We start from the raw sequence: 23,451 nt of genomic DNA, 5'->3' as shown, positions 1-23,451 counted from the left end.
GAAATTTTATAGAAATGTTTCGCAAATGATTTCGAATCAAATAACATTAAAAAAAAATTTTTTGAAGTGTTGTCTGCTATCTGAATGTCCAACTTTAATTAATTGATTTTATCTAAACTATTAATTCCTAAATTATAAGAGTATTTTCCTTAACTTGCCCAAACAATTCGCAAGCGATTAGAATAGTTGAAAATAAGAAATATTAAATTTATCTGCTAAGTGTATGGCGGTCATATAAATTGCATTCAGTTGCATTCTGGTTGCTGTCTCTGTGGTCTCTGCTACAAGTACCGTAACCTCGAAAAGCTGACTCAAAAGCTTCGTGGGCGTCTGCCTCTTCTGAATAATATTTACGCGTTTGTTAACTTCGTAATGTTGCGAGAGCTCGTCACGTCGCGCGGAATGACCCACAATTGAGTCCGTAATTGGAAATCTTCGTTCCAGCACTTTCAGTATGGCAAAACTATTCCAAATTCTCAATTGTTCAACGTTGGAATTTAACACCGGGATGCTATGAGATACGCGTCGTTCGCGTATAATTCGTAAGATGAGATTAAACCGCGTGCCATAATAATGCGCCTCAGATTCGTCAGGGCAGTCCTAGTTCTCGCGCTTTTGGGCAATATCATCGTCTGGCACAGGATATGGCGGCTGTTTGCAGCGCAAAACACCCTGGGCCTGCTGACGCCAAGCGTCGCGACGAACGAGCTTCCACAGAAACTTCACCGACGCCTAGCCCGCCTGGTCACCATCGTCATCAGGCAGTTTGAGAATTTTGAAAACGATGTAGCATCCATGGTAGAGTCAGTTCTAAATTCCTTCCCAGAGATACCAATTTTGATAGTCTGTGATGAATTGCCATATCCACCACTGGAGCTGGATTTTGCCAACGAGAGCATGAGGAACGTTAAATTGATCAGCTTACGGCCTGAATTTAATAAGTCTTTTGAGGAAAGAAATCCACTCTTTTATATACGTACCAAATTTGTTCTCTTTTTACCCGATGCAACAAGATTGTCAACAAAGCAAGTTATCCAGGTAAATATTCTTTATTGTGATATGAGAAAATGCATTATTTTGAGGTAGAATATTTTTAGGATTTTATCTGTTATTCTTTTTTTATGTATATTTTGCAGGAGACTGTCTCTCAAGTGTCAAACTTAGGAATAGTTATTGTACCAGTGGGAAAAGTAATCTTACATTGTCTTGAATTAGATTTAAAAGTGAGAGAATGGAGTTTGAAGATAGTGAAAATTATGGGAACAGTATGTGATAGTGTAACAGGCAGACATGTGACTATGCTGGAAGCAAAACTTTTGAGGAGACTGTCAGATCCATTCCTGCTACCCTTTACAGATGCATTGTACATTCAGACAACAGCTATTGGCGCAAAGGTAATTTATTTCCTATTTTTTTATTTTTTTATTTCTGTTATAAATATAATTTGTTGATTTATTTCTTTACTGTCATTAATTTATTTACATTTAATTATATTTATTTAATTAAATGGAATAAAATGCAGATCTTGCATTTACATGCAATTATATATATTGTAATTAATTTATATTTATATAAATTAATTTATATAATAAATATAATAAGTATTTTATTTTTGAGTTTTGTGTGTTGTGTTAGTGATCAATTTTTTGTATTTGAATATTTTAATTTGGTAAGTACTTTTTATTTATTAAATAAAATTTTTAAGATTTAAATTATTTATTGTAAAATTGTTTAATTACACAATTTTTTATGTTTAAATATTTTAATTTGGTAAGTGCTTTTTGTTTATTAAATAAAATTTTTAAGATTTAAATTATTGTAAAATTGTTCGATTACACAAATGTTTAAAACGTTTTTTGTATTATTTTAGATACATATACTGAAGAACTACCAATTCAATGAAGGAAAACCGCTCTACAGAAATCAACAAGCGCAATTCAAGATGCAACAATTATATCGTACGCGGGAGCGATTAATGCTCGAAAAATTAGGGATAAAAAAAGTTACAAGGGCTTCCGGTTCTGTGGAATGGTACGGTTGTTCACGGGAAACTCCGAGATGTTTCGGTTCAGTAATAAACGGCGTACCGTCATATCTCTACCAACATCGATACACACCGCCTTGTTGTCTGGCTGGATTGAGAAAGACCGCTCATCACGTTATTGATAAATTAGAGGAAGTCGGCATACGATTTTGGTTAGAAGGTCAATCGTTGTTGGGAGCAATGAGACACGGTGATATTTTATCATGGGATCACGAAGTACAAATTGGATTAAACCGTGACGATCTGGCAAGATCGCCATGGTTAGTCAGAGCCAAAAGCAAGCCGGTCGTTGACGATGACGGCTTTATCTGGGAGAAAGCGACAGAGGGTGAATTCTTCAAGGTACAGTACTCCAGGGTCAACCGTTTGCATGTGAATCTGCTACCGTTCTACACACGTAATGGATCCATGACAAAGGACGCGTGGTTCCTGAAGAACCGGGACTTCCCAGAGCACTTTCTTCATCCGATGTCAAGTATCGAGTTCGCCGGTAGACAAGTGCCATGTCCAAATAATATTAGAGACTTCCTAGAGCTTAAATATTTTAAGGGAGTAATAGAGAATCCAGAATTACCTAATAGATTTGTTCTTGATTAGTTTGTTTCCAATTGAAATTATTCGTGGTAGCGTATGGTATATCGTTGTTTGATTTTATGCAGAAATTAATGCTTCAAAAAATTGCGTTTATCATTATCGAATCAATAACTAATCAAATAAATACCTAAAACTACGCATGTATCTAATGATACTAGGATTATCTATGCATGACAACGTTAATATTTAAATATAAATTACAATGTCTTTCATCTAAAGAGAAGACTTGTAAACGTATTTCTATTTGCCTTATTCAAACCCTTAGTCAGAAATAACGACAAATAATTGTTATAAAATATTATCTTTATATCTTTGAATAACTCTGCTTAGAATAGTAAAAGTCACAAACTTTCTTCCTGCATGAATTGACCTGTTAATATATTGTGCCAAATAAATTTAGTATTTTTAACTAGATTTACAAATATAGACGTTGATACATTTTCAATACATTTTTATTATTATACTAAAATTTTACTAGATTAGAATTGTTTATTAGTAGATATTAGAGTATATTGTATTAGAAATTTAAATAATTAATATTACAAATATTATAAAAAGGCAGATTTAATCTCATGATATTTTAAAAATATTCCATTTGAGATAGAGAAATTTTAATACGGTGCATCGTGAATAATAAAATATAAAATGTATTTATTTATATAATAGGAATTTTATTATTTTAGTACTGCAAATTTCCTAATTTTGAAAAATATTTAAAGAATAGTGTAAATATAATATTTTATCTGAATAATTTTTTTATTTAAATCAATTTATTTAATTTGGTTATATTTGCTGAATTAGTTTATTTATTACAACGATATTTTTCAGCTATAAAAATTTATGTACGTGAACTACTTTGTAGAAGTATTTTATCTCTCTATTGCATAATAATAGTACCAATTTATTTGTAAAAATATAGATATGTATATGTATCCGTCTGTTATAGAAATATTAATAAAGCACTGTTGTTTAATAAAAGTTAAAATCAGTTGCTTATCATTTTTTTAAGTGGCTATTCGCGCGTCTTTAGGTGGCGTTAATACCGGAGGTTCTCGTACAAAACTGAGCAATTTTTCTAATTTCATAGATTCTAATTCTGTAGATGACAAGTGTAATTGTTTTTTCGTTGGTTTCACCTTTATTCGTAAATTTGGAGATAGTTTCAGTGTGATGACGGTACCTCTGCAAAATTAGAAAAACGAGTTACAAGTCACATAAAATATATTTTGAAAACTATAAATTTTTTTTTTTTAATTAAATAGATAACATTATTTACTTGTTATCGCCGACTATTATAAACGGCAATGTATGATTAAAAGCTAATCTGGTCAGTTTGCTTTTTCTTTTACTGACAACTTGTTGACTACAGATCGGCCTGTATTTATTCACATTCAAATCAAATACTGTAACTTTGCCATCATTTGATACGCAAGCCAGCACCGTGGAGCTGTATGGTGCCCATTGAACATCCCCAATGGGAACACCCAAATCGAACATAAATAAAGGCTCGCTGTGTGCAAAAAGTATTACTGTAAAATATTACTGCAATTCGTGCAATTATGTTGCATGTAATGTAACTCACGGTCTTTCATCTTCCCAAATTTTGATTCGCCAATCACCTGAACAGCTGGCAAAAATGCTAGAATTATATTTATTGAAAACTATGCGATATACCGGCATAGTATGCGCTTCGTGATATGTTCTCATGTAAATACTGCTGTACGCTGTATTGCACTTGTACATAGAACCCTCCTCCGTACCCACTAGAAATACATTCTGATCGGCGGGATGAAATGCGATGCATGTTCCGCATCCTGGGTGCAAACAGCTTACATAATCGTTACGAATGTGACGCTTTCTGATTTCTTTTTATTATTTGCCTGTCGTTACCTTTTAGCGTAATCATCGTACCATCTGGCCCAAGTATAGGTGGTTGGTCCAAAAATAATGTCATGACAGTGGTAAGGCCGAGATCGTTTTGGTTTAATACCCAGTGATTTATTTTACCGTCGATACTGACGCTGAAGAACGCCAAATTTCCTTCTTCTGTATCAGGCGCCCAACAAATCTATAATCAGTACATATTCATGAATTTTGTTAAAAATGTCTTGTAGAAATTTTTAGTTTTATTATTTTCGAATAATTTAGAGTTTCAAAAAATTCAACAGACCTCCCATACTAATCCCCCGTGCTTCTGCACAACGTCATTGCTTTTATATTGTGGCGTGGACGGCGGTAACATTACGTTATAAACTGCCACTGCTCCGTCCATGGTACCTTTATTATTAATTAATTAATGCTAATATAAAACGACACATTATATATTTAAAATAATATTTTATACCAATTACTAAAAGATGAGGATGTTGAGCGTTAAAATCTAGACACATCACGGGAGATTCTGTTGGACAAATCCATTCTGGGTATGACGGATTTTTCAAACTGAATAAACACACCGTGCCGTTTGTTATTTGACTGTTAAATGATACTAAAATAGATATATTTTAATTCTCATTTTTAACTTTAATGTTATAGAAATAAAAATCTTTATATTTTACTAACGTGATCCGAAAGCAACCGCAAAAAGATCGTAATATCTATTGTTAAAACACATGTCTGTGATGTCGTGTTTCTTAGTCTTCTCGTAATAAAATTTCCATAGAGGTAATAAGGAACCTTCACCATCTTTGAATTCGTCGCTCGGATCGTCCCAATATCTATAATCTAATAACAATTTAAGAAGTATATATACTTAAAATTTTATTAAAAAAAGAATTGGAGTTTACCTTGTAATATGTCGTCGAAAATGTTTTGATTTACCATACGTTCTAATGTTTTCGCGGCTTGTAGCATTCTGTTTGTCATTGCTGAAGATTCTATTTGGGCCTTTTTTTTTACATCTTCCTTTTTTATTTGCGTCAATGGAGCTCTTTTTTCTTTTTCTTTCTCACGTTGTTGTTGAGCATAATCTTCCTGCCGGTAGAATAATATAATCATATAATAATTCATATTAGATTTTTAAATAAAAATTATATTAATTCTTTTTCAAAAAAAGTTAATTTATAAAATTGTTTGTATATACTTGATATTCGTCGAAGATAGTCCATTGAAAGACATTGGCGTTGAAAGTTGCAGTAGGTGGAGGTATAGTCTGTGTACTCATATCCTGCAAAAGATATTTTATTAATTTTTTATACTTCTAGTGCTTCGATATGTTAAATATATAAGGAAATATAGTATACATGCCCTCATGGGATTATCATATGTCAACGCTGCTCTTTCACAGAAATTAAATTGATTAGGTATTTTTTTGGGTTTTATCTTTTCCGTTTCCTCTTCCTCAGGTTCTGGTTCGGCTTCCAGTTCATGTTCACGTTCAGCTTCAGCTAGTGCTTCCACCGTTTTATCTATTTCATCTGCTGTTCTTATGAAAAATGCATTTTTTATTAAAAAAAAAATAATATGAAAACATCAAATGCTTTATCAAAATATCGTAAATCTTATATACGTATATCGTCAGTATTTTCGACGCATACCTTGTTCCTCTTCTCCATCTTCTGTTTCTTCTTCCATTTTATCATGGTTTAATTTCTCGTCTGCTGTCTTTTCTTGATCATCGACTACATTATAGTTACATAATTATTTTATACATATTAATTATTGTGGTAAATAAAAAACATACTAATTATTCCTCCTGTCAATTGTACTTTGGCTTCTTCAGAATCTTTGTGTAGTATCGTGCCAGTTACATCCAAAAGAGTTACTAAATGCGGTGGAGACGGTAATCTTATAAATTCGCGTAGTTTCCATGACCATTCAACTAAGGAATCTGGTATTCTAGTGTTATGCATTGTTAGCACTCTAGCAAATTCCGTTTGTAATTCCTGTGACAATAATTAGGTATATTACTATCTCGTAAAAGAATTAATAGATGCTGAACTTACCGCTTCTGTTAATTGCAATTGATCATCTGGTTTCAGTAAAAATTTTCCTCGCATCCAATCCATGTCACCAGCGCCCAAATCTTGTCGTGATATATGACTCTTCGTTAATGATAAATGCTGTAACATCGTAATCTTTTAATTTAGTTTTTTCTAATGTAACAATTTTTTTTTAATTATAATGTTATAATGACGGATTTTACCTCTTTACTTGTTTCTGACACTTTAGATGGCATCTTTTTTGGTATTGCGGGTGCCATTGTTTTCTTTGTATTTAAAATATTAAAGCAATCACAATGGTCTTTGATAATTGATTAGTTGGATCATCAATTTAACGTTTTTCTTCGTGTTTTATTATAATTACGATTGTTGTATTCAATTATGTTTTCCTTTTATAAAGCACAACTTGCTTTTAATTAACAAAAGTTTCGTTATTTTTGGCACTGTTTTGTTTGTTCTAATTAAAGCAGATTTATTTTACAACTAAAGAATATTATTTTTCAATGATTTGTAATATGTTACGTATATATAACATATATAAAGGTATAACAGATATAAATTTCAAACACTCTTTTTGTCATCGTTCAACACTAAGAAGTCTGTTATGGTTTCCTAGGATACGCTAAACTGATAAGAATGTCAATCAGTTGCGTGAAATAAGATCAATAGAGGAAAAGTTATATAAAAGAAAAGAATAAATGTAACGTTTCTCTTACGTCAAGCAACCCTTTAATTATTTATTAGAGAAATATCCTAATTAAATGTTATTTTTATTAATAACATTACTTTAATTTTATTTTTTAAATTATCTATAAGAAATATAAATTAACATAGATTTAAAAAATAGAGGAATCGATAAAAGAAACAGATTTCGAATTACAAAAAATTAAATCTTAAAGATTGAAAATTATAGGTTTCGAAAATCGATAGTCATATTTTGTCATACATTTTTATTAAACTTTTGTTAGATATTTTATAAATAAAAAAAATATAATTTTTATCTAATAGTTTTAAATTAAAATTTCATCCTGTGCGGGTACTGACTGCTTCGTAATCCAAACATTGCAGACAGATATGCAAAAAGCAGTTTTTTATCCTGATGCTTTTTAATAGCATCAATTACCATTTTGTCAACAAGTTTTTGATCAGATTTCCTTTGATCAGTCGGTTCATATTCTTCCTTCTTTTTGGTGAAGATATCACCTTCCTCTTTCTTAGCACGCTTGTCGCGTTTTCTTTTAAAATAGTCATCATTAATATGTCCAGGCAATTTGAAGCCTGAAGTATTCAATCTTTGTAAGGTGGCAATTACATAGTTTTGATTGATTCTTCGTAAAGGACACGAATTAATCAAGAACGGTCCTAAAAATTTATTAAAAATTGTAAAAAGTTTCGCATTATTTATTAACAAAATAAATCTACTGCAGTTTATTAATGTATTAATAAATGTACCAGTAACCAAGAGCAAGCCGCTCTTTAGTTGCTTTAGGAAGACAACTCTCTTTCCTTTATGAAGACCAGCTAATAGGATGCAGATTGTTCCTGGTTTTAGCGTAGGTCTCAAATAACGCCGATGTTCATGGAAATATTTTTTAGGATGATGCAAAGTAACTCTATCAGCAGTAGGGTAATTTGCGCGTCTCTTTTTTAAAAGTACAATACGCTTTTCTCCATTCTTGTCACCACTGATCTGCTTCTCGATTGTCAATCGTTTTTTTGGCTTGGCCTACAATAATACATTACAGTCAATCAAGTAAAATTTAATATTGACTACTTAAAAATATGTTAAAATATTATTCCTTAATTTAATCACCTTTTTAGGAGTTTTTTTTTCAAGGAATTTATAGATAGCCTTTTTGTGGTACATGCGAGTACGACTGAATCTGTAGACACCATTTCCTAGGTCATAATTTCTTGGCTTTCCCCTTGCCGGCTTTCCCTTGGCCTTTGCTCCTTCTTTGGCTACAGCTGGAGTAGCTGCAGCCTTTTTTTCTGGAGTTTGAGCTTTTGTATCTGCCATCTGTGTGGAGAAATATTTATTTAACTTTCATTATTAAAGACACAAGCTGTGCAAGTAATTATGTATATACGTCTAAAAACTAAATATATTTATTTCACACTTGTATACATAGCAAGCATGCCTGTGATTAAAGGTTATATCAAATCATGGTTTCATGTAAAATAAAAATGTGTATGAAAAAGAAACCGACATAATTTATATGTATATATATTAAAGCAGTAAAAATGACGACTAATCTCTACGAGTCGAGAAAAAAAGTGTAACATGTTATTTATTTAGAATTAAAAATATGATAGATTAAATTAATAAGTTCAGTCTGAGAGTAAAAGCAATTCTCGCGAAATAATAGCGTTTCTCGAAAAAATTATTCATAAAGCGATATTCGCTTTAGAAATTAAATATTTTATTGTTATAACAGCCAGATTTTCTTGATTACGTGAAGTTGTTCATTATACCGTAATCTTACTGTGGAGCACCGTAAAGCAAATGGTTGAACGAAGTAACAAACACATGTGATATGTGTCGCCACCACTGCCACAGGTGATGATAGACATTTAAAACGCATCATTGAATAGATTCACGGTAAAGTTTTAGTTCTCAGATTTTGAGTGAATTTTTCGTAATCTACATATCAATTAATAAAAATTACGTGAAGTGAATTTCCTCGATGTTAAAGAAAGCTGTATTGTGTGTACGTAACAGTAATATACATTGGCAAATGAACGTGACAAAAGTCGTATTTTTTTTTCTTTTTTTTTTTCTATCTGACGCAATAGATGCGATCTACAATACATAACACCGGCATCACTTTCGGAATATCTTTTTTGTTGTCAAGCAAAGGTAAAAAACGACGAGTAGTTACGTTTACGAGTAATATATACATCATTGCGATTAATTCGACATAGGGCAATTGAAACAAATTGTTAAAATATATAAAAATAATTATAAATAAATAATAACGTATAACACAATTGCTAAAGATGCCAAACATATATGTGAAACATTCGAAATCTGTATAATTTGGTTTATACGCGATCGATGTCCCACTAGTTTCTTTCTTTTGCGACGTCTGGGAAAGCATGCCTTCCTTTTTGGGGTTATTCTACGAGGAAAATCAATAATGGACTATACCACGTAACGTGAGCACTTCAACAAGTTGTAGGGTGATTATTACATAGAATTGTGTTAATTATTTGTTAGCATTTGTAATATAATAATTTGTACAATTTGCATAACAAGAAGTAATGCATATATATTATGTTGTTTTATCCTAAAAATCCTTTTATAGCGCATAAAAACTGTGACATATGCATTCAACCTCTTCACTGTTTGCCCAAATATTGATATTCGTTAATTATAATGATAATTAATAGCAATATGTATCTTATATTTGACATGTTATTTTTTGTATCAATTTTTTTACATTTGATGAGCTAGAAAGTAAAATGCTTTTTTTTCTGTTTTAGATAAATTAAGAAGAGACCAGTTACTGTCTCTAAATGTGTTAAAAAATGGAAGATAGCGGTATTGATAGCGATCCTAAAGCTGTTAATCATGTTGAGGATGAAAGACTCTTTTTGGTAAATATAATTGTGAATTAATGTATGAAACATTTGTTATTAGACTTGATCTATAGAAGCATATCATTATGAGGTTATAATTTACATTTGTGAAATGTTAACAATAACTACTTTTTGTAAAAAAAAAAATTATTTTGTTGTATGAAAATGGCTTAATTTTTTTTTGTAGGGCAGTGACAGTAGCTGTAGCAGTAACCACACACAGGTTTCTCAACGTAATACAACAAAACAGCTGCAAAAGAAACTTGGTACTAAAATAATCTTCTCACATTATTTTATTTTGACAGTGACTTTATAATAATTAATGTAATTTATCTGATTGCTTTGTTGTGATTATATGTGCAGTAATATTATTTTGCAGAGATACGTATTGAACAGGCTAAGCGAATTCAGCGCAATTCGGATTACATAAAGCTTTCAAAATGTGACAATGACAATGCAAGTAGTACTAGTTCCACTGGATTGATATCCATTCAAAGATTGCCTATACCACATAAAAGTAAGGAACATCTTCCTCTAGTCGAATACTGGCACAGTGAAAGTGAAAGGTATTAAATATTAATATGCATATAGAATTGTCAGATATTATTAACATATTATATTATATTTTAAAGGTGATGTTTGAACTGATATGTATATATAATGTTTTTGTTAAATGTATTTAAATGTATATATTAATTATATTGTCTCATATTTATCACTATATCTAAAAAAAATATATGTAATGAAGTGTAATATTTAATTAGTACATTTTATTTGTTGTATAATTCTAGCGAGGATGAAATGACTCTCTTTCCGGTAAAATCTAAAGATTCTTCAAAGCACAAACAAGATCTCACGGATACGTTCAGCATCGGAGAATTGAGCGACGAAAGCGAAGACTCTTTAAACCTGGATCCGGCACAACCTCCGCGCCCTTTTATGCGCACTTATGTACCTAGTGGGTGTTGCCATTGCCATATATTATAATGTAACATAGTTTACATATTGGACTGATTGCATTTACCTTAATTATGAGTTAAGTATTTATATTATTTTATCATATATTTTGTCGAGTTGTGTTTACTCTAAGTTTATTTTGAGTTATGAAATTAATTTATCGTGCCACGTTGAATCATACATTTTTTTACATACAATGTGATTAAATTATTAAAACTATTTTGTTAATTGCTGTCTGTGATTTTTTTGTTATTGTTTAATGGATCGAGTATCTACCATTTTGTGAAGAAGCACGATTGTGACGTTTGAGCAAAAGGATTAATCGGTTCAATGAATGCAGCTTTTCATTGGAGGCATCGCTTTCTTTTTCGTGACAGAAGTAATTGTTTTAAGAATGTTATTCAAACGACGTTTTTCAACGTTCACTAGTCACCGGTAACACTCACAATACCTATTTTACATAATACGCATTGCAGCAAATAATATTCATTAGGCTTTAAGTAGCGTATTGTTTAAATGCATTTTGATAAATTGGCAAATTAATGGGAACACTCCATTTAATCTATTTTTTTTTTTTAATTTAATTTATATTTTTAATAGGATAAAGAAATATATTACGATTATTTTATATAAACTCGAGCAACTATGTGCATAAATATTTATCTCTTAAATATTATAATATATTAGCGATTAAGAGAGTAGGAACATAAGTTGCTTGGCTGTCTTTCATACAGATTTTTAACTGTATGAAAGACAGGCATTTTTTCTTTCGTATATATGTTCCCTTTAATTATTTTGTGCAATGCTACATTACGAAAGAGTACGAAAGGTAGGTAAATCTTGAATGATCGCCAACACAACACAGAATTATAAGTTTGTCGTGCGTTACACTTTTATTAGATTGCGATGTATGTGAGAGGGATTTGTGGCGCATCGAACGGACGCTCTGTCGCAAGTGCAATACAGGAAGACATTCACGAGGGCAAGAAAAAATAACCGTAATTAAGTGCTATAATTGAATGCGGACAGGCAACCGATATTTTGCTACAAGAGAAGAAAATTATATGGAGATTCTTTGGTAATCTTATTGCTAAATATCGATGCGACCTTGCGAATTTCCAAACTACAGGAATTACCAATTCGATGAAGAGCTTTCAATAATTGAAGCTTTCCTTCGTTGCAAGTAATTCTCGGTAAAAGATCATTATTTTTATTCGACTCTAAGCCATTCTCTTTGCACAATACGTATTTATCTGTTTAATGATGTAACTTTTTAATTTTTAGCGTAAGATTTTTATTCTTCATTGTGTGCACATAATGTGAAATGCTGTTAGAAGAACATTCGCACGGTACTAATTCAAGAGAATGGAAAGAAAGTTCTGTTTCTCTGCGGCAGCCCTTAAAAATTTGGCGTTCTAAAGGTACGCCTAAGCGTGTTATTGCGTAAATCGGCTTTTCACGTGCATAAAATTGCCGGGCGGGTGAAACAATGCCGCGTACGCTTAAGAGAACTTTTCTAAGCACGCACAATGTGCGCTAGATCGTACCGGTGAGATACTGCGTGCGGAGAATACCGGGAGGATGCCGCGGTAAAACGTGTCCGAACGTGGTCTGTTACGGAACCCCGAGGAGGAAAGGAACGGCCCTTTCTCGCCGCTTGATCTTCATCACGCATTCAGCTATAGCAGTCGCGCAATTCCCTTAGATGAAAAGTGCTGAAACTTTTTCTGCCGCCGGACTTAAGACTTTATACAACGCGAGAAGTAGATATGTTTCATCAACGTACGTTTCTTTCTTATTTTTTAATTTTATTTTAACTACGTCATTATTTGTTTAAAAATCAAATGCACTTTTGATTTGCTACGTTTATTTATACGTGCGACATTAATTTGATATATATTATCGCCGATTATATGTGATACATAACGTTTCCCTTCAAAGGGCTCTTTCTGATCGTAAACGCGAACACGAAAGTGCGGTGTCGTGCTGGTAGCGCGATAGCGTTCTAATTAATGGTCCGTGTATCTGAAATTTATTCCATCTCCTCGCGGTACTCCGGCGAACTCGATTTTTAATTAACCCCCTCGACAAGCGTACGGGCATTAACTAACAAACCGCCGGTTCGGTTCGCCACGTGAATAAACGTTTGTTGCGTTAAACTCCTGTATCTCTGCGAGACGCATGATGCATCGCGTATGAATATTTAGCCGCACGTATATGCGCTCTCGTATATTACGTGTGTCTACGCAGTTGCTTAAGGCATCCCGCGGCCTTTCCTTCCTGGATGAACGCGAGATTAATTTATTTCTCGCGAGGATAATCGCGATAAAAAATTCTTCGAGCGTTTAAGTGCTTTGCATGCATTTTTTTTTTTAACGTAACGTTTAAAATTAGGAATATGATACTTTCATTATCTTCTATCGTCTGATTAGAAAGGTTTCCTAAAAAAACTAGAAAGATTGACAATCCTCTATTTCTTTTTTTATAAAAATTTGTTTACTGCGCCAAGTTCTGTTACACGAAAAGCGAGCTTTCATAATTATTGATGTAACAGATCGAATCGTTCGCAGTAATCGTGCGATCTCAATTTTCAAGTCGAACAAATTTGCATCCCAAAATCGTCGAGGCGGAGAGAATTCGCAATTCCCGACTCGTTATTTTACTTATTTATGCGTGCCAAGAGTCGTTGGTATTTCGCGGTTCGCGTATTATTCTATGCGTATATCGTGCGACATCGCGCGTTAGATATCGTGGTAGATTCTCGCGCGCGATATCGCGGATATGTACGGCGAAGGAGATTGGGACTGGCAACGACAACGACGTTATTTCTTCAGGCTGGCTTGGCTCATGGCGTGTTCCGCGAAATTACGACCGCTCGAGGAACGAATCCCTTTTATTTTTCAAAGCTCGCATAAACTTCGAAAACGTACTCACGATCGCGACTTGGAAAATTTTAAAATTAGTGCAAAATTATGCGGAATTGCGCTCTCCGTCTTTATAGAAACAAAAAAAAAAAGAAGCAAACCGCTTTTACTGAGTTATTAATATACATCGAAGAAACAATTATTCAATCTTGTCCGCAAATATAAGAGAAAGTAGGAAACTTCTCGGATTAACCTAAAAGCTATAAATATTAAGTACATTTTCTTTATTCGTGGCATTATGTCAAGAGATTCATAAGTATCGTAGAAATGAATAATATTGTAATATTAATAAGCGTGTCTTCGCAGTATTAAATAATGCCGCGGCGATAAACGACACTCGCGCGATGAAAGTTCGCGCCGGAAGTGCGAACTACGAGTGCGAGTGCAATTCGCGGCGAACATCACGTCGCCGGTTGCCGGGATTGAAGGTGCATCGACCGCGCGCGTCTTCTCCACCTCGAGATAGAAAACCGCAGACCACCTGTCCGTTTCGCGGCCGACGAGAGCGGAGGAGAGAGTAACGTACGAATGAACGGAGAGGGAAAGAGGAAGGTAGGAAAGCTGATAAGGTAAACGCAGATTAACCGGTCTGTTCGTTGCGTTTATGACGCGTGTTGAAATTTTTTTTTTTAGCCAGCCGCAGCTCCTCGGGGGATAAAGACGAGTTTGCGCGGGATCGGAAACTGAGGAGCGTATAGGAATTATTTTGCGTTATTTTCCCTTTATACCCTTTCTACGAATAGAGAAGTCATCGAGAATCATCGATCATGGAAATCTGGGAGTTAGTAAAAGACATGCTCTTCGCGGCGAGGGAGGCACATCAAGATCACCGCACAAGCGAGTCCCGTTTGCCGTTGAGAAAAGACGGAGCCCTTCCCGTGCCTATTTTCAGTAATTTGGTATTCGATGTTAATTTTACATTTCTGTACCGTATCATTAATTTACATGTAATCGTGCGAAAGATATATGATATTTAGAAGGCTCATTCGTGATTAGTTCGATAATAGAAAGGGTTAATTAGTTTCTTTAATTTTTATTACATTTAAATAAATGCCGATGCTAGGGACGACAATGCGAGCATTCAATTCGGAATTGATGCAATTTTTGATCTTCGCTATATATATCCTATCGATGTTACATCTTTCCTTTTCTATCATTACGCGATTTGTAATATATGTTCCAATAAAAAAAAAAAAGTGCAACGCGCGGTGAGCAGTAACGCCACGTTGAGGGCAGGGTGAGGAAAGGGGGGAGTTAGAGTCCGCGTAGAGAAATGACCGCGCGATCTCATGAATGAAGTGCGCCGCGAGTTAGGCGAGCCACGCAAGCGCGAGAGGGAGCCGCGATGGTAGGAGACGCGGTGGAGGCTCGCATAACGGCGCGAGCTGTTGGAGTGGAGGACGATTCGAGAACTCGGGAGAAGGCAAGTGCAGGTTAGGACCCTCGCGTGCGCGCCCGGTCGCTTTGGTGAACGTTCGGGAGATGTCGCGACTCGCTTGGGCGCGTGGATTGAAACACCTGATCGCGGCGTAGCAGTGCGGCATGGACTGGTGCGGCGGGCGCACACTTCTTTCAAAACAGGTAGCCCGCGCTACCGGTTGACAACGCTGCAGCGACTCTTCCCTTCCGTCCCTTTCGGCCCCTCTTCGTGTTACGGTAACAGTGCGGTCACGCGACACCCGTTCCGCGATTTTTACGCGGCGTGGACAGCTCGCCGCCAAGTTCACATGGAGCACCGTCGCGGCACGACGACACTCGCGAAATCGTTTCGAAGTTTCCGTCCGTGTCGTCGTCTCGAAGATCGCTCGCCCGGTCGCGCGTAGTCGTTCACGGGGGATAACGTGCGCGTGGTGAAGACCTTCCGCGAGGACGAAATATCGAAGTAAATGAAATGTGATCGAAGTGCAACGCGCGGTCGCCGCGGCGCGAAGACTCGAGTGCGGAAAAGTGTATTTGGACGAGTGTGCTGAAAAATGACATTCATCGGCCGGACATCAGTGAGGACGGTGCTGCTGACGTCGTTGCTGTCCATTTCCGTGGTGCTGGTGGTGTTGGCGCGTGCTGAGGACGTCACGACTTTGGAGTATGGCGTGGAACCCCCTTCAGCGTCCAGGGAGGAGCAGCCGCGTCCAGAAAAAGGTGAGTGATCAAGCTTTAGCATTTTCTGCTTTTAAATTCGCTCTCGGCAGTCACCGTTGGATATCGGTTGATTTTTTTTATTAATTGTATAAAAAAGTAACACGCTACTTTCATCGCGAAGAGATCGATGTATGAGGAAAGCACGATAAGCGCGAAAGTGCGAGAACAACTTTCGTAAATTTTTTTTTTTTTAACACAGATTCTACAGTTTCTTTTTTTTTTATTCTGCGGTCTTTTTATTTATAATTTTTTAATTGCGAAATAATTTATATAGCAGTACTTTAATCATATCGGATTCGTTATAATATAGGTAAAAATTTGTATTACAACATTAACAAGTAAAATATAAATTTACTTAGAACTTTCCACATTAATTGTGATACTAATGATAAAAGAAGCAATACGAAAGTAAGATATAATAAAAATTTAATTTCAGAAGTAGTTAAACGTATGAGATTAAATTAATTAAATGCAGATGGATAATGATAACACAATACTATTGTACTTGGGTAGAAAAATTGTTAAGTGCTTTTCCTTTCTATCATTCGCGTTAGTAAAATAATAGTAATTCTCACGGCCGCTTATATCTTCTTCACAGTATTTTGCGGTAGGAAAAAAATCGCGTATATATAAAAACATAATAATATACATAGAAGGGTGAAAGGAAGCAACTGCAAGGCATTTCACCGTCACTGCATCCTTATCTATCTTTTTTCTTTTGTGCGGAGATGCACTCTCCAGCGATCATTGCAATGACGGTGAATGCTTGAACTTTGTTGCTCGTTTCAGCTTTGCCGATGAAGAACGACCTTTGCTCTCGGTTGCTCCTGTGAAAGTACGCTCGCGCATCCTCCATTCGCTTCGCGGCAAAACGCCTCGAAGATCTTTCTGCAAATCCCGTAGACGTTAAAAAAAAAATCTGATTCCAAGTTAATATTCTTAGCAAGTAATACACTTATTTAAATGCGCTTCGAATTAATAAATGTTTCAATTTTTTATTATTTATAAATATTCGATTTTAATAATTTATTTTTGATGGTGGAGAACGGTAGTTCAATAGAACGTGATTTAATGAGAATGTCACATTTATGCGAGTGTTAAAATTTTGATTTTATATTTTTATTATTTTCTTTTATTTAGATTTACGAAATAATATATAAATATATATATTTTTTTTTTTTTTGGAATATATATTATAGCAATTAACTGATTTCACTTGTCGAATCGTCAGACTCTATTAATTCAACACAAAGGTTGTCTGCTTTCCAACGGCTATTTTTACGACTTGCAGAAGCATCTTCGACGTGTATTGTATCGCAATTAAGTTCGTCTGATAATAGAGACCGGGTCGGTTTCCCATGGTCTTTAGAAATGCGCGACGCTCATCTTGCGCGGCCGCATCCGTCGTCCCGATCAAATCGATTAATTTGCATGCACTTAGAAAGGCGGAAGCACGTGTGTCGACCGCAAAAGCCGCTGAATCCTCGCGAAGCTCTCCTTTGAGTGTAAATTAGTCGCGCGAGCGCACTTTCTATTGGCAGTCAAACGCTATGAGTGCGGCAAATGAATTTTCACGCGATCGGCATACCAAGATCAGCGGCCGGACCTTTTTTTCTATGACGATTACGTTTCGTCTTGAATCATCGTCAGCGCGAGCGTTTATCGCGAATCAGTTTTTATAATAAATTTGCTTATACTCATACATTCTCTTAAAATTAAAAAAATTAAAGTAGGAAGGCAGATATTCTCAGGTGATCGCCGAGAGCGAAAAGCCATTAATCAATGGCGAATTCCTCTTCGGCGTGCGACAATGTGTCGTACGGTGATTGCATATGCATGCACCGATTGGGATACGCGTGAAAAATGTCTCGACATCGGTTCCCATAGAATCTTTTTTCAACCTTGATGCGAATGGTACGTACGTGTCGAGGCTGCTGTTAAATGGGGGGAGAACCTTGTGCAAACGCAGTCTACGGTTAACAGTTCGTCGGTCGCGGACGTGCCGCGAGCGTTTATTTAACGATCGCGAATTTACGATGCCCTAATGTTATTTACAGCTCGTAAGGTAATCCTTAATGAATCACGCGATTCCAGTTTGACTCATCTCTGGCCGGTCCATAAGACATTCGCGAATTTTAATGACCGTGCTTTGTAATTGTTCTTTTGCGCCACTTTATGAATTCTCGATATTGCATCTTTTTCTTTACTTTTCTTTTTTTTTTTTTTTTTTTTAAAAAAGATGCTCATTAGCTCACATTGTGCACTCTACGAGTGATAATACTTTTTTTTATTTTACGGTTGCATTCTTGCCAAAGTTTAATAAAAATAATTTTATCAGAAATATGACGAAAGTAAATATTAATTAAGAACGTGAACAAAAAGTCAAAGGATAATCGCGTAAAGGCGGGAATTCAATTTATCTCGGATGAAACGCGTTACGTTTCAAGTTGCAAGTGCAGCGAGTGGTTTCCTTTCACGGTTTTCGATAACAGGATTTATATTATGAGATACAGTCGACGCGGAGCCTTATCAGGGCTACTACACCGGCATTCGCTCGCGTGGCTCAGCAGGGTTACCGCGAAGAATAGACTGCAATAGGATGCAATTTTCTAGGAAGATTCAGAATACTTAGAGTACACGCAACATTAGATAGCCGTGGGAGATTTAATTAAGATTACAACGCTTGGCGGCTTGTTCGAGCTGTCCTAATCACGACTACAAAATCAAATACCAAATCGGCATTTTTAATTCTTTTATATTTTCGCAACATGCCGCTATCGAAAATGTCACGGAAAAGATATTACTAAAAGGGATTGTGTAATTTTAATTTATTTTAATTTATTAACTGAGGAAAATTGATTTCTACAATTTAATGAAGCAAGATTAATATTAAAAAGATATATAATTTAATTAAAGTACTTTTTTTTTTAATACGAAATTTAATTTAAAGGACAGGTTGATTTTCTAGATTTCGTTGAAATATAGTTCTTTGCTGGTGATAACAAATATTTTGCTCTACATTCAGCTATTTGAAGGAATGATGCAAAGATATATTGCCTGTCGAGATAACGTTCATACTTTTCTTTAAATCTTTGGATCAACATTATCTCTTTTACGATTATATGACGTTTATGCTGCTTGGAACGATTTTCAAGAACGTGCGTTTCGAGTAGGAATTGCGAAAATATACGAATTGATTTATGCCAAGCCGACCTAAAGATTTAAGGACTGATAATCTGTTTGGGATGCAAAATGTACTTGAAATTCCGGCGGCGGCGGCTGGTCCCCCTCTTCGTTTTTAGAGAAAATTTACGATCTGCTCAGAACGCGCTCGGTCACTCCTACCCGGTGTGAAGGGTGTAATTTTATAACCGACCATAATTAGAGATATTAACTCGCTTAGGATCCTTTACCCATGGAGCTCGCTTCTTTTTCGGTTCGTACGGCGCGCGGCTATTTCGCTCCTATTATTGTGCCAGAACAATGAATAGTTAAAATCTCTTTACTACCCATGCGAGTAGTCGGTGAGAGAACCTTCCTCGAGAGAAATGCCAGTAAACCTAATAAAAAGAATTTCGTGTTCCTTTTTTGCTCATTCTCGTCGCGGTTTAACGTGCCGAAAATACAATACGCTGCTTCGGTTCCGTATTTCCAGTTGGAAATATAGTTGAGAATAGTTATCGGTATCAGAAGTAGGACAGAAAAATTTAATATGCTTGCGATATGTGAACATGTAGAATTAAAATCTACAAATAAGACTAATTAGCTCGTTGCATAAAAATTTTTCCATGTATTTTACTTTATTTTCTTTTATAATTCGAAGGTTGAAGGATATAATCAATTTGCATTATTATGCAGTTGTAAATAAGATTTAGTTACTTTCTCCATTCGTGTTAGAACTCGGCGGATATGGCTCAATGTAGTATGATTTATGCCGAGAGTGGAGTATGCTTTAGATAGATATTACGAGGTCGTGTTGAAAAATGAGCCAAATTCCGAGGCGAGAAACACGTGGCAACAAAATTGTCGGTTCGATTATGCAAGTGGAAAATAAGAGTTACCTATATCAATAACAGCTCTTTGCTACTTTTATGATCTCGTTTTCAAGAATGACTGCTCCAATTTGCCTAAGCGTGTAGTAGGTTTAGCAGTGGGTAAATTTAATATGAATTTTATTGTATTTAACTTTCACCACTTAAAGAAAAAAAACAAAAGATAGAAAGATGGAACTATTGCAAAAGAGAATCCTCGAAACTGACATTACTGGTACACCGTAAATTATGTAACAGTTGCAAGATGATAGATAAAAAAAGGAATTATAATTTTTGTGGAAGATTCGTTTGGTTATTTTTATTTTTATTTTTTTTTCTCTCTTTTAACGAGCTATTGTGAGCGAGAAAACGAATTTTAATATTTCCGAATAAAACTGATGAAATTTGTATTAAATTAAAGTCAGTTTGAATCAACGAAATGATCAATCTTTTCGATGAGTATCGCGGAATTGTTTCGGTAATATAAACGAGACCGCATTCTCTCGCATAAACGCGGGATTTCGACGCCGCGGGCATTAGCACGGAAAGAAAAAGATCACGGATAACAGAGCGGCGCCAGTTATCAACATGCCGTAATAATTCGCCATCTCGCTGTAATAATTATCCGTCTCGCAATTCTTCCGTTGTTCGTAATGCGGCGCGGTCGACGTGTTTTCTTTAGGCACGCGGTTATTTCGACCAGGCTCGCGAATAATGTTCGTCATTTCGCACGCCGTTAAAACTATTCCATTGGCGGTACAATAGCACATAACCGGTGGCAGTAAACGCATTCCCGCGTCGGCGTAATAAGGGTGTCTTTCGCAGGACAGGAACAACGCGTGAGTCACGTGCCGGGCGAAATGTTTAACTTTCAAATAATACGCCTGTTCGCAGTTTCAAGGAAGAATAGTATTTTATCTCTATAAAAAAAAAAAATGGTTTGTTCCTCGCAAACCAGTCGACGCAGTGGGACGAAATTAGTCGACGTGTTTGACGATAGGACAGCTTGAAATAAGTCATAAATTTATTGCCCACCGATTTATTAAATTAAAAAATTTCAAGATTAATTTTAATCTTTAAAAAGCAAATCGTCGATTTATTCGCGAAACGGGTTTCCAAAAGAGACAAATAGTAGGATTTATATTTTAACCGATTTGTAAAGAAGATAATGGTATATAACTTCGCTTATGTATGTACATTCATATATATATTTTTTTTTTATAAGCCATTTTACGGGAATAATTCGCGAGTGTAGAAAAGGAAAAGCTGGGAAAGAGTACTAGAAAAGAATAATTGCCCTGGAGCGCTATTTATATAACTCTTCAATTATCTCTCCTCCATTAGAGTCGTAAGAGAGGCTTTTACATGACGAGCGTAAGAAGAACGGTCGTACGCGCTAATTAAAAAAGAATGCAATGGAGTAGTGGGATGATTATCGGCTGGCAGCCGGCCGTGCATAAGTGAATGTAACTCTTTCGTAGCACGTTAGGTACTTACGTAGAACGGAAAGAGAAATAAAAGGCATAGGCGCACCGTCTCTTTCTCCTCATTATGCCAAATCGATTCTCCAAGGTAGGGGTCTTCATTCAGTATTTCGATAAGTCCCCGTGAAACTTATGGAAACTGTCTATAAGCCGCAATAATAAAATCCATATTGATTATAATACAGGAGGATTACCTTCGCATTTCCGTTGATTTACCTCGTGCTATCTCGCGTTTAAATTAACAATAAATAAGCTGTATGCGAATAACTAACTCAACAATAATCGCACGATATTTCAAACCACGGACCTTTACGCGAATAATTCGCTTTTTATTTCGTCAATTCTGATTTCGACTGCGATCTGTAGAAATAAAATGCCGTTGGTACTTTTGCGTTCCGATATGTGAGACTGAGTTCTCAAGTCTTACTTAATATCAGTTTTACAGCGTTACTTAATCTAAATCGAATAAAATGATTAATGAATACGGGGACGCGACGCAACATGTTTCGCGTGTGTAATAAATATTTCGGAGCGCGTACGCACGTTGCATAGGTGGACGCACTCGTTCGCGGTGAACGGACGCAGCGTTCTCGTCATTTTGCGTTACAGGAGTTAGCCGCATCTTCCTCTCTCTTTCGTTTCGCGGCTTTATACGGCCTATGTCATTATCCGTCATTACGCCGTTGGACAACGGCGAGAAATAGCTTCGGTTCGCGAGGGGATTTGCCGTGTAAAATCTTGGCCGATCGCCCCGCGGATTCGCGCGATGGTACCCGTAATGCGGTTGGTTTAGACTTCGTCGGGCTTGTAACGTATTATTTCGCCTGTGATTATCTCAGCGCATCGACTTGTCTTTATTATCCGAGTTTCGCGAACCAGATTTTTTATTCGAAAAAAAAATTATTATTTTTATTTTACGGAACGCCTTCGTCCGAATGAGAAATATGCGAGGAAAAAGAAAAATTATTATTATTTATTTAAAGCCAGTTTTAAATCGTGTAATTTTAGGGAATCGATATTAATTAGGAGATCTAGTAATTATAGATATTACTTAATTTAAAAATAATAATCTTCGAAGAAAGCCGTCTTTTCTCTTTTTAAATTGTTATTGTATTTCTTAATCGGATAGTTTCGAGCACCTATCACTTCCAATAAGCGGATAAACTCTCTCTTTCTCATGATATCGAAGCATTAAAGTCATTTCGACGAGGTTCTTCTCGTTGCGTCGGTGGGGATGAATTATATTATGTCGACGATACCGATGATTACTCTAATCGCGAGAAGAGATGATTAGGAATCCGCGCGTTTCGCGAATCGTTTTGTTTCACGGTGAAAGTCATTTTCGTGGTTTTGCATTATCAGATGGGTCGGCAAGTTTTCTGATTCCCTCGATCGTAGTCCCGTACGAAAGGGAAAGTTCCGAGCGCATCACGGATGCGCCAGGAAAGATTCGCGATTGCTATTTCCCCGCGGCGGCAAGCGGGAAATTATTGTACCTTCTGCCGTCCAACGTGACGGAATACTGATGAAACTGTCAGGCGAAATGAATAGCAAACCGGATTATCAATATGATTTTTAACCTGCTTCACCGTGCAGAGCCTCTGCTAGATATATGACGGTAATTCGATGATGACGTTAAATCGTACTTGAAATTACATAAAGGCTCGATTGTCTACTTTCTAATATTCATCATGAAATTTAGGTTGATCATTGTACATTGATATTTCCCTTAGAGAAGAGAAAGCCAGGTTGATT

At 35.6% G+C, this 23,451-nt stretch overlaps 5 protein-coding genes across 10 annotated transcripts in view; 3 read left to right on the top strand and 2 right to left on the bottom strand.

The window, feature by feature from the left end:
• The first annotated feature begins 240 nt into the window (after positions 1-240).
• LOC139112536 (ribitol 5-phosphate transferase FKRP) lies at positions 241-3,623 on the top strand. The gene is made up of 3 exons (XM_070673594.1): positions 241-1,038; positions 1,137-1,394; positions 1,871-3,623. Exons 1-3 carry the CDS (start codon positions 574-576, stop codon positions 2,639-2,641), a joined length of 1,494 nt encoding a protein of 497 aa, XP_070529695.1. The 5' UTR covers positions 241-573; the 3' UTR covers positions 2,642-3,623.
• Positions 3,491-7,346, bottom strand: LOC139112535 (dynein intermediate chain 2, ciliary). 2 transcript variants are annotated; one of them, XM_070673592.1, is made up of 14 exons: positions 6,783-7,346; positions 6,583-6,699; positions 6,321-6,522; positions 6,175-6,246; positions 5,885-6,057; positions 5,721-5,804; positions 5,425-5,611; positions 5,201-5,362; positions 4,983-5,126; positions 4,809-4,915; positions 4,529-4,706; positions 4,221-4,452; positions 3,915-4,148; positions 3,491-3,820 (listed from the first exon to the last, which is right to left on the bottom strand). In XM_070673592.1, exons 1-14 carry the CDS (start codon positions 6,837-6,839, stop codon positions 3,643-3,645), a joined length of 2,127 nt encoding a protein of 708 aa, XP_070529693.1. In that variant the 5' UTR covers positions 6,840-7,346; the 3' UTR covers positions 3,491-3,642. The 2 variants fall into 2 exon arrangements, with proteins under 2 accessions (XP_070529693.1, XP_070529692.1); XM_070673591.1 differs by having other exon boundaries at positions 6,175-6,258; positions 6,783-7,344.
• A 166-nt stretch (positions 7,347-7,512) lies between these two features.
• On the bottom strand, positions 7,513-9,296 carry LOC139112539 (large ribosomal subunit protein eL6-like). 3 transcript variants are annotated; one of them, XM_070673602.1, is made up of 4 exons: positions 9,249-9,296; positions 8,393-8,599; positions 8,032-8,305; positions 7,513-7,941 (listed from the first exon to the last, which is right to left on the bottom strand). In XM_070673602.1, exons 2-4 carry the CDS (start codon positions 8,597-8,599, stop codon positions 7,595-7,597), a joined length of 828 nt encoding a protein of 275 aa, XP_070529703.1. In that variant the 5' UTR covers positions 9,249-9,296; the 3' UTR covers positions 7,513-7,594. The 3 variants fall into 3 exon arrangements, with proteins under 3 accessions (XP_070529703.1, XP_070529701.1, XP_070529702.1); XM_070673600.1 differs by having other exon boundaries at positions 9,036-9,262; XM_070673601.1 differs by having other exon boundaries at positions 9,055-9,262.
• Positions 9,297-10,110: 814 nt separating this feature from the next.
• On the top strand, positions 10,111-12,279 carry LOC139112501 (uncharacterized). The gene is made up of 5 exons (XM_070673545.1): positions 10,111-10,179; positions 10,349-10,427; positions 10,541-10,727; positions 10,953-11,112; positions 12,148-12,279. Exons 1-5 carry the CDS (start codon positions 10,111-10,113, stop codon positions 12,277-12,279), a joined length of 627 nt encoding a protein of 208 aa, XP_070529646.1.
• The window catches only part of LOC139112532 (uncharacterized), a 137,659-nt gene continuing 125,354 nt past the window's right edge, over positions 11,147-23,451 (top strand). The window contains exons 1-3 of one of the 3 annotated variants that reach the window (XM_070673588.1): positions 11,147-11,497; positions 12,019-14,594; positions 14,676-16,181. In XM_070673588.1, the coding sequence (XP_070529689.1) occupies positions 16,016-16,181 (166 nt within the window). In that variant the 5' untranslated portion in view covers positions 11,147-11,497; positions 12,019-14,594; positions 14,676-16,015. Of the gene's footprint in view, positions 14,595-14,675; positions 16,182-23,451 lie in introns of all 3 variants that reach the window. The other 2 variants (XM_070673589.1, XM_070673587.1) reach the window with 2 other exon arrangements.

Source organism: Cardiocondyla obscurior, linkage group LG29 (genome assembly GCF_019399895.1).
Source record: "Cardiocondyla obscurior isolate alpha-2009 linkage group LG29, Cobs3.1, whole genome shotgun sequence".
Classification (NCBI taxonomy): Eukaryota; Metazoa; Arthropoda; class Insecta; order Hymenoptera; family Formicidae; genus Cardiocondyla; species Cardiocondyla obscurior.
This window is presented reverse-complemented; position numbering and strand designations above follow the sequence as displayed.

Coding starts and splice junctions, on each gene's coding strand:
- LOC139112501 (XM_070673545.1), top strand. CDS start 10,111: ATGGAAGATAGCGGTATTGATAGCGATCCTAAAGCTGTTAATCATGTT. Junction 10,428..10,540: donor ACAGCTGCAAAAGAAACTTG/GTACTAAAATAA, acceptor ATTATTTTGCAG/AGATACGTATTGAACAGGCT. Junction 10,728..10,952: donor TGGCACAGTGAAAGTGAAAG/GTATTAAATATT, acceptor GTATAATTCTAG/CGAGGATGAAATGACTCTCT.
- LOC139112539 (XM_070673600.1), bottom strand. CDS start 9,167: ATGATGCGTTTTAAATGTCTATCATCACCTGTGGCAGTGGTGGCGACA. Junction 8,306..8,392: donor AAAAAAAAACTCCTAAAAAG/GTGATTAAATTA, acceptor GTATTATTGTAG/GCCAAGCCAAAAAAACGATT. Junction 7,942..8,031: donor CGGCTTGCTCTTGGTTACTG/GTACATTTATTA, acceptor ATAAATTTTTAG/GACCGTTCTTGATTAATTCG.
- LOC139112536 (XM_070673594.1), top strand. CDS start 574: ATGCGCCTCAGATTCGTCAGGGCAGTCCTAGTTCTCGCGCTTTTGGGC. Junction 1,039..1,136: donor CAACAAAGCAAGTTATCCAG/GTAAATATTCTT, acceptor TATATTTTGCAG/GAGACTGTCTCTCAAGTGTC. Junction 1,395..1,870: donor CAACAGCTATTGGCGCAAAG/GTAATTTATTTC, acceptor GTATTATTTTAG/ATACATATACTGAAGAACTA.
- LOC139112535 (XM_070673591.1), bottom strand. CDS start 6,839: ATGGCACCCGCAATACCAAAAAAGATGCCATCTAAAGTGTCAGAAACA. Junction 5,363..5,424: donor TTTCGACGACATATTACAAG/GTAAACTCCAAT, acceptor AATTGTTATTAG/ATTATAGATATTGGGACGAT. Junction 4,453..4,528: donor TACGATGATTACGCTAAAAG/GTAACGACAGGC, acceptor GTTTGCACCCAG/GATGCGGAACATGCATCGCA.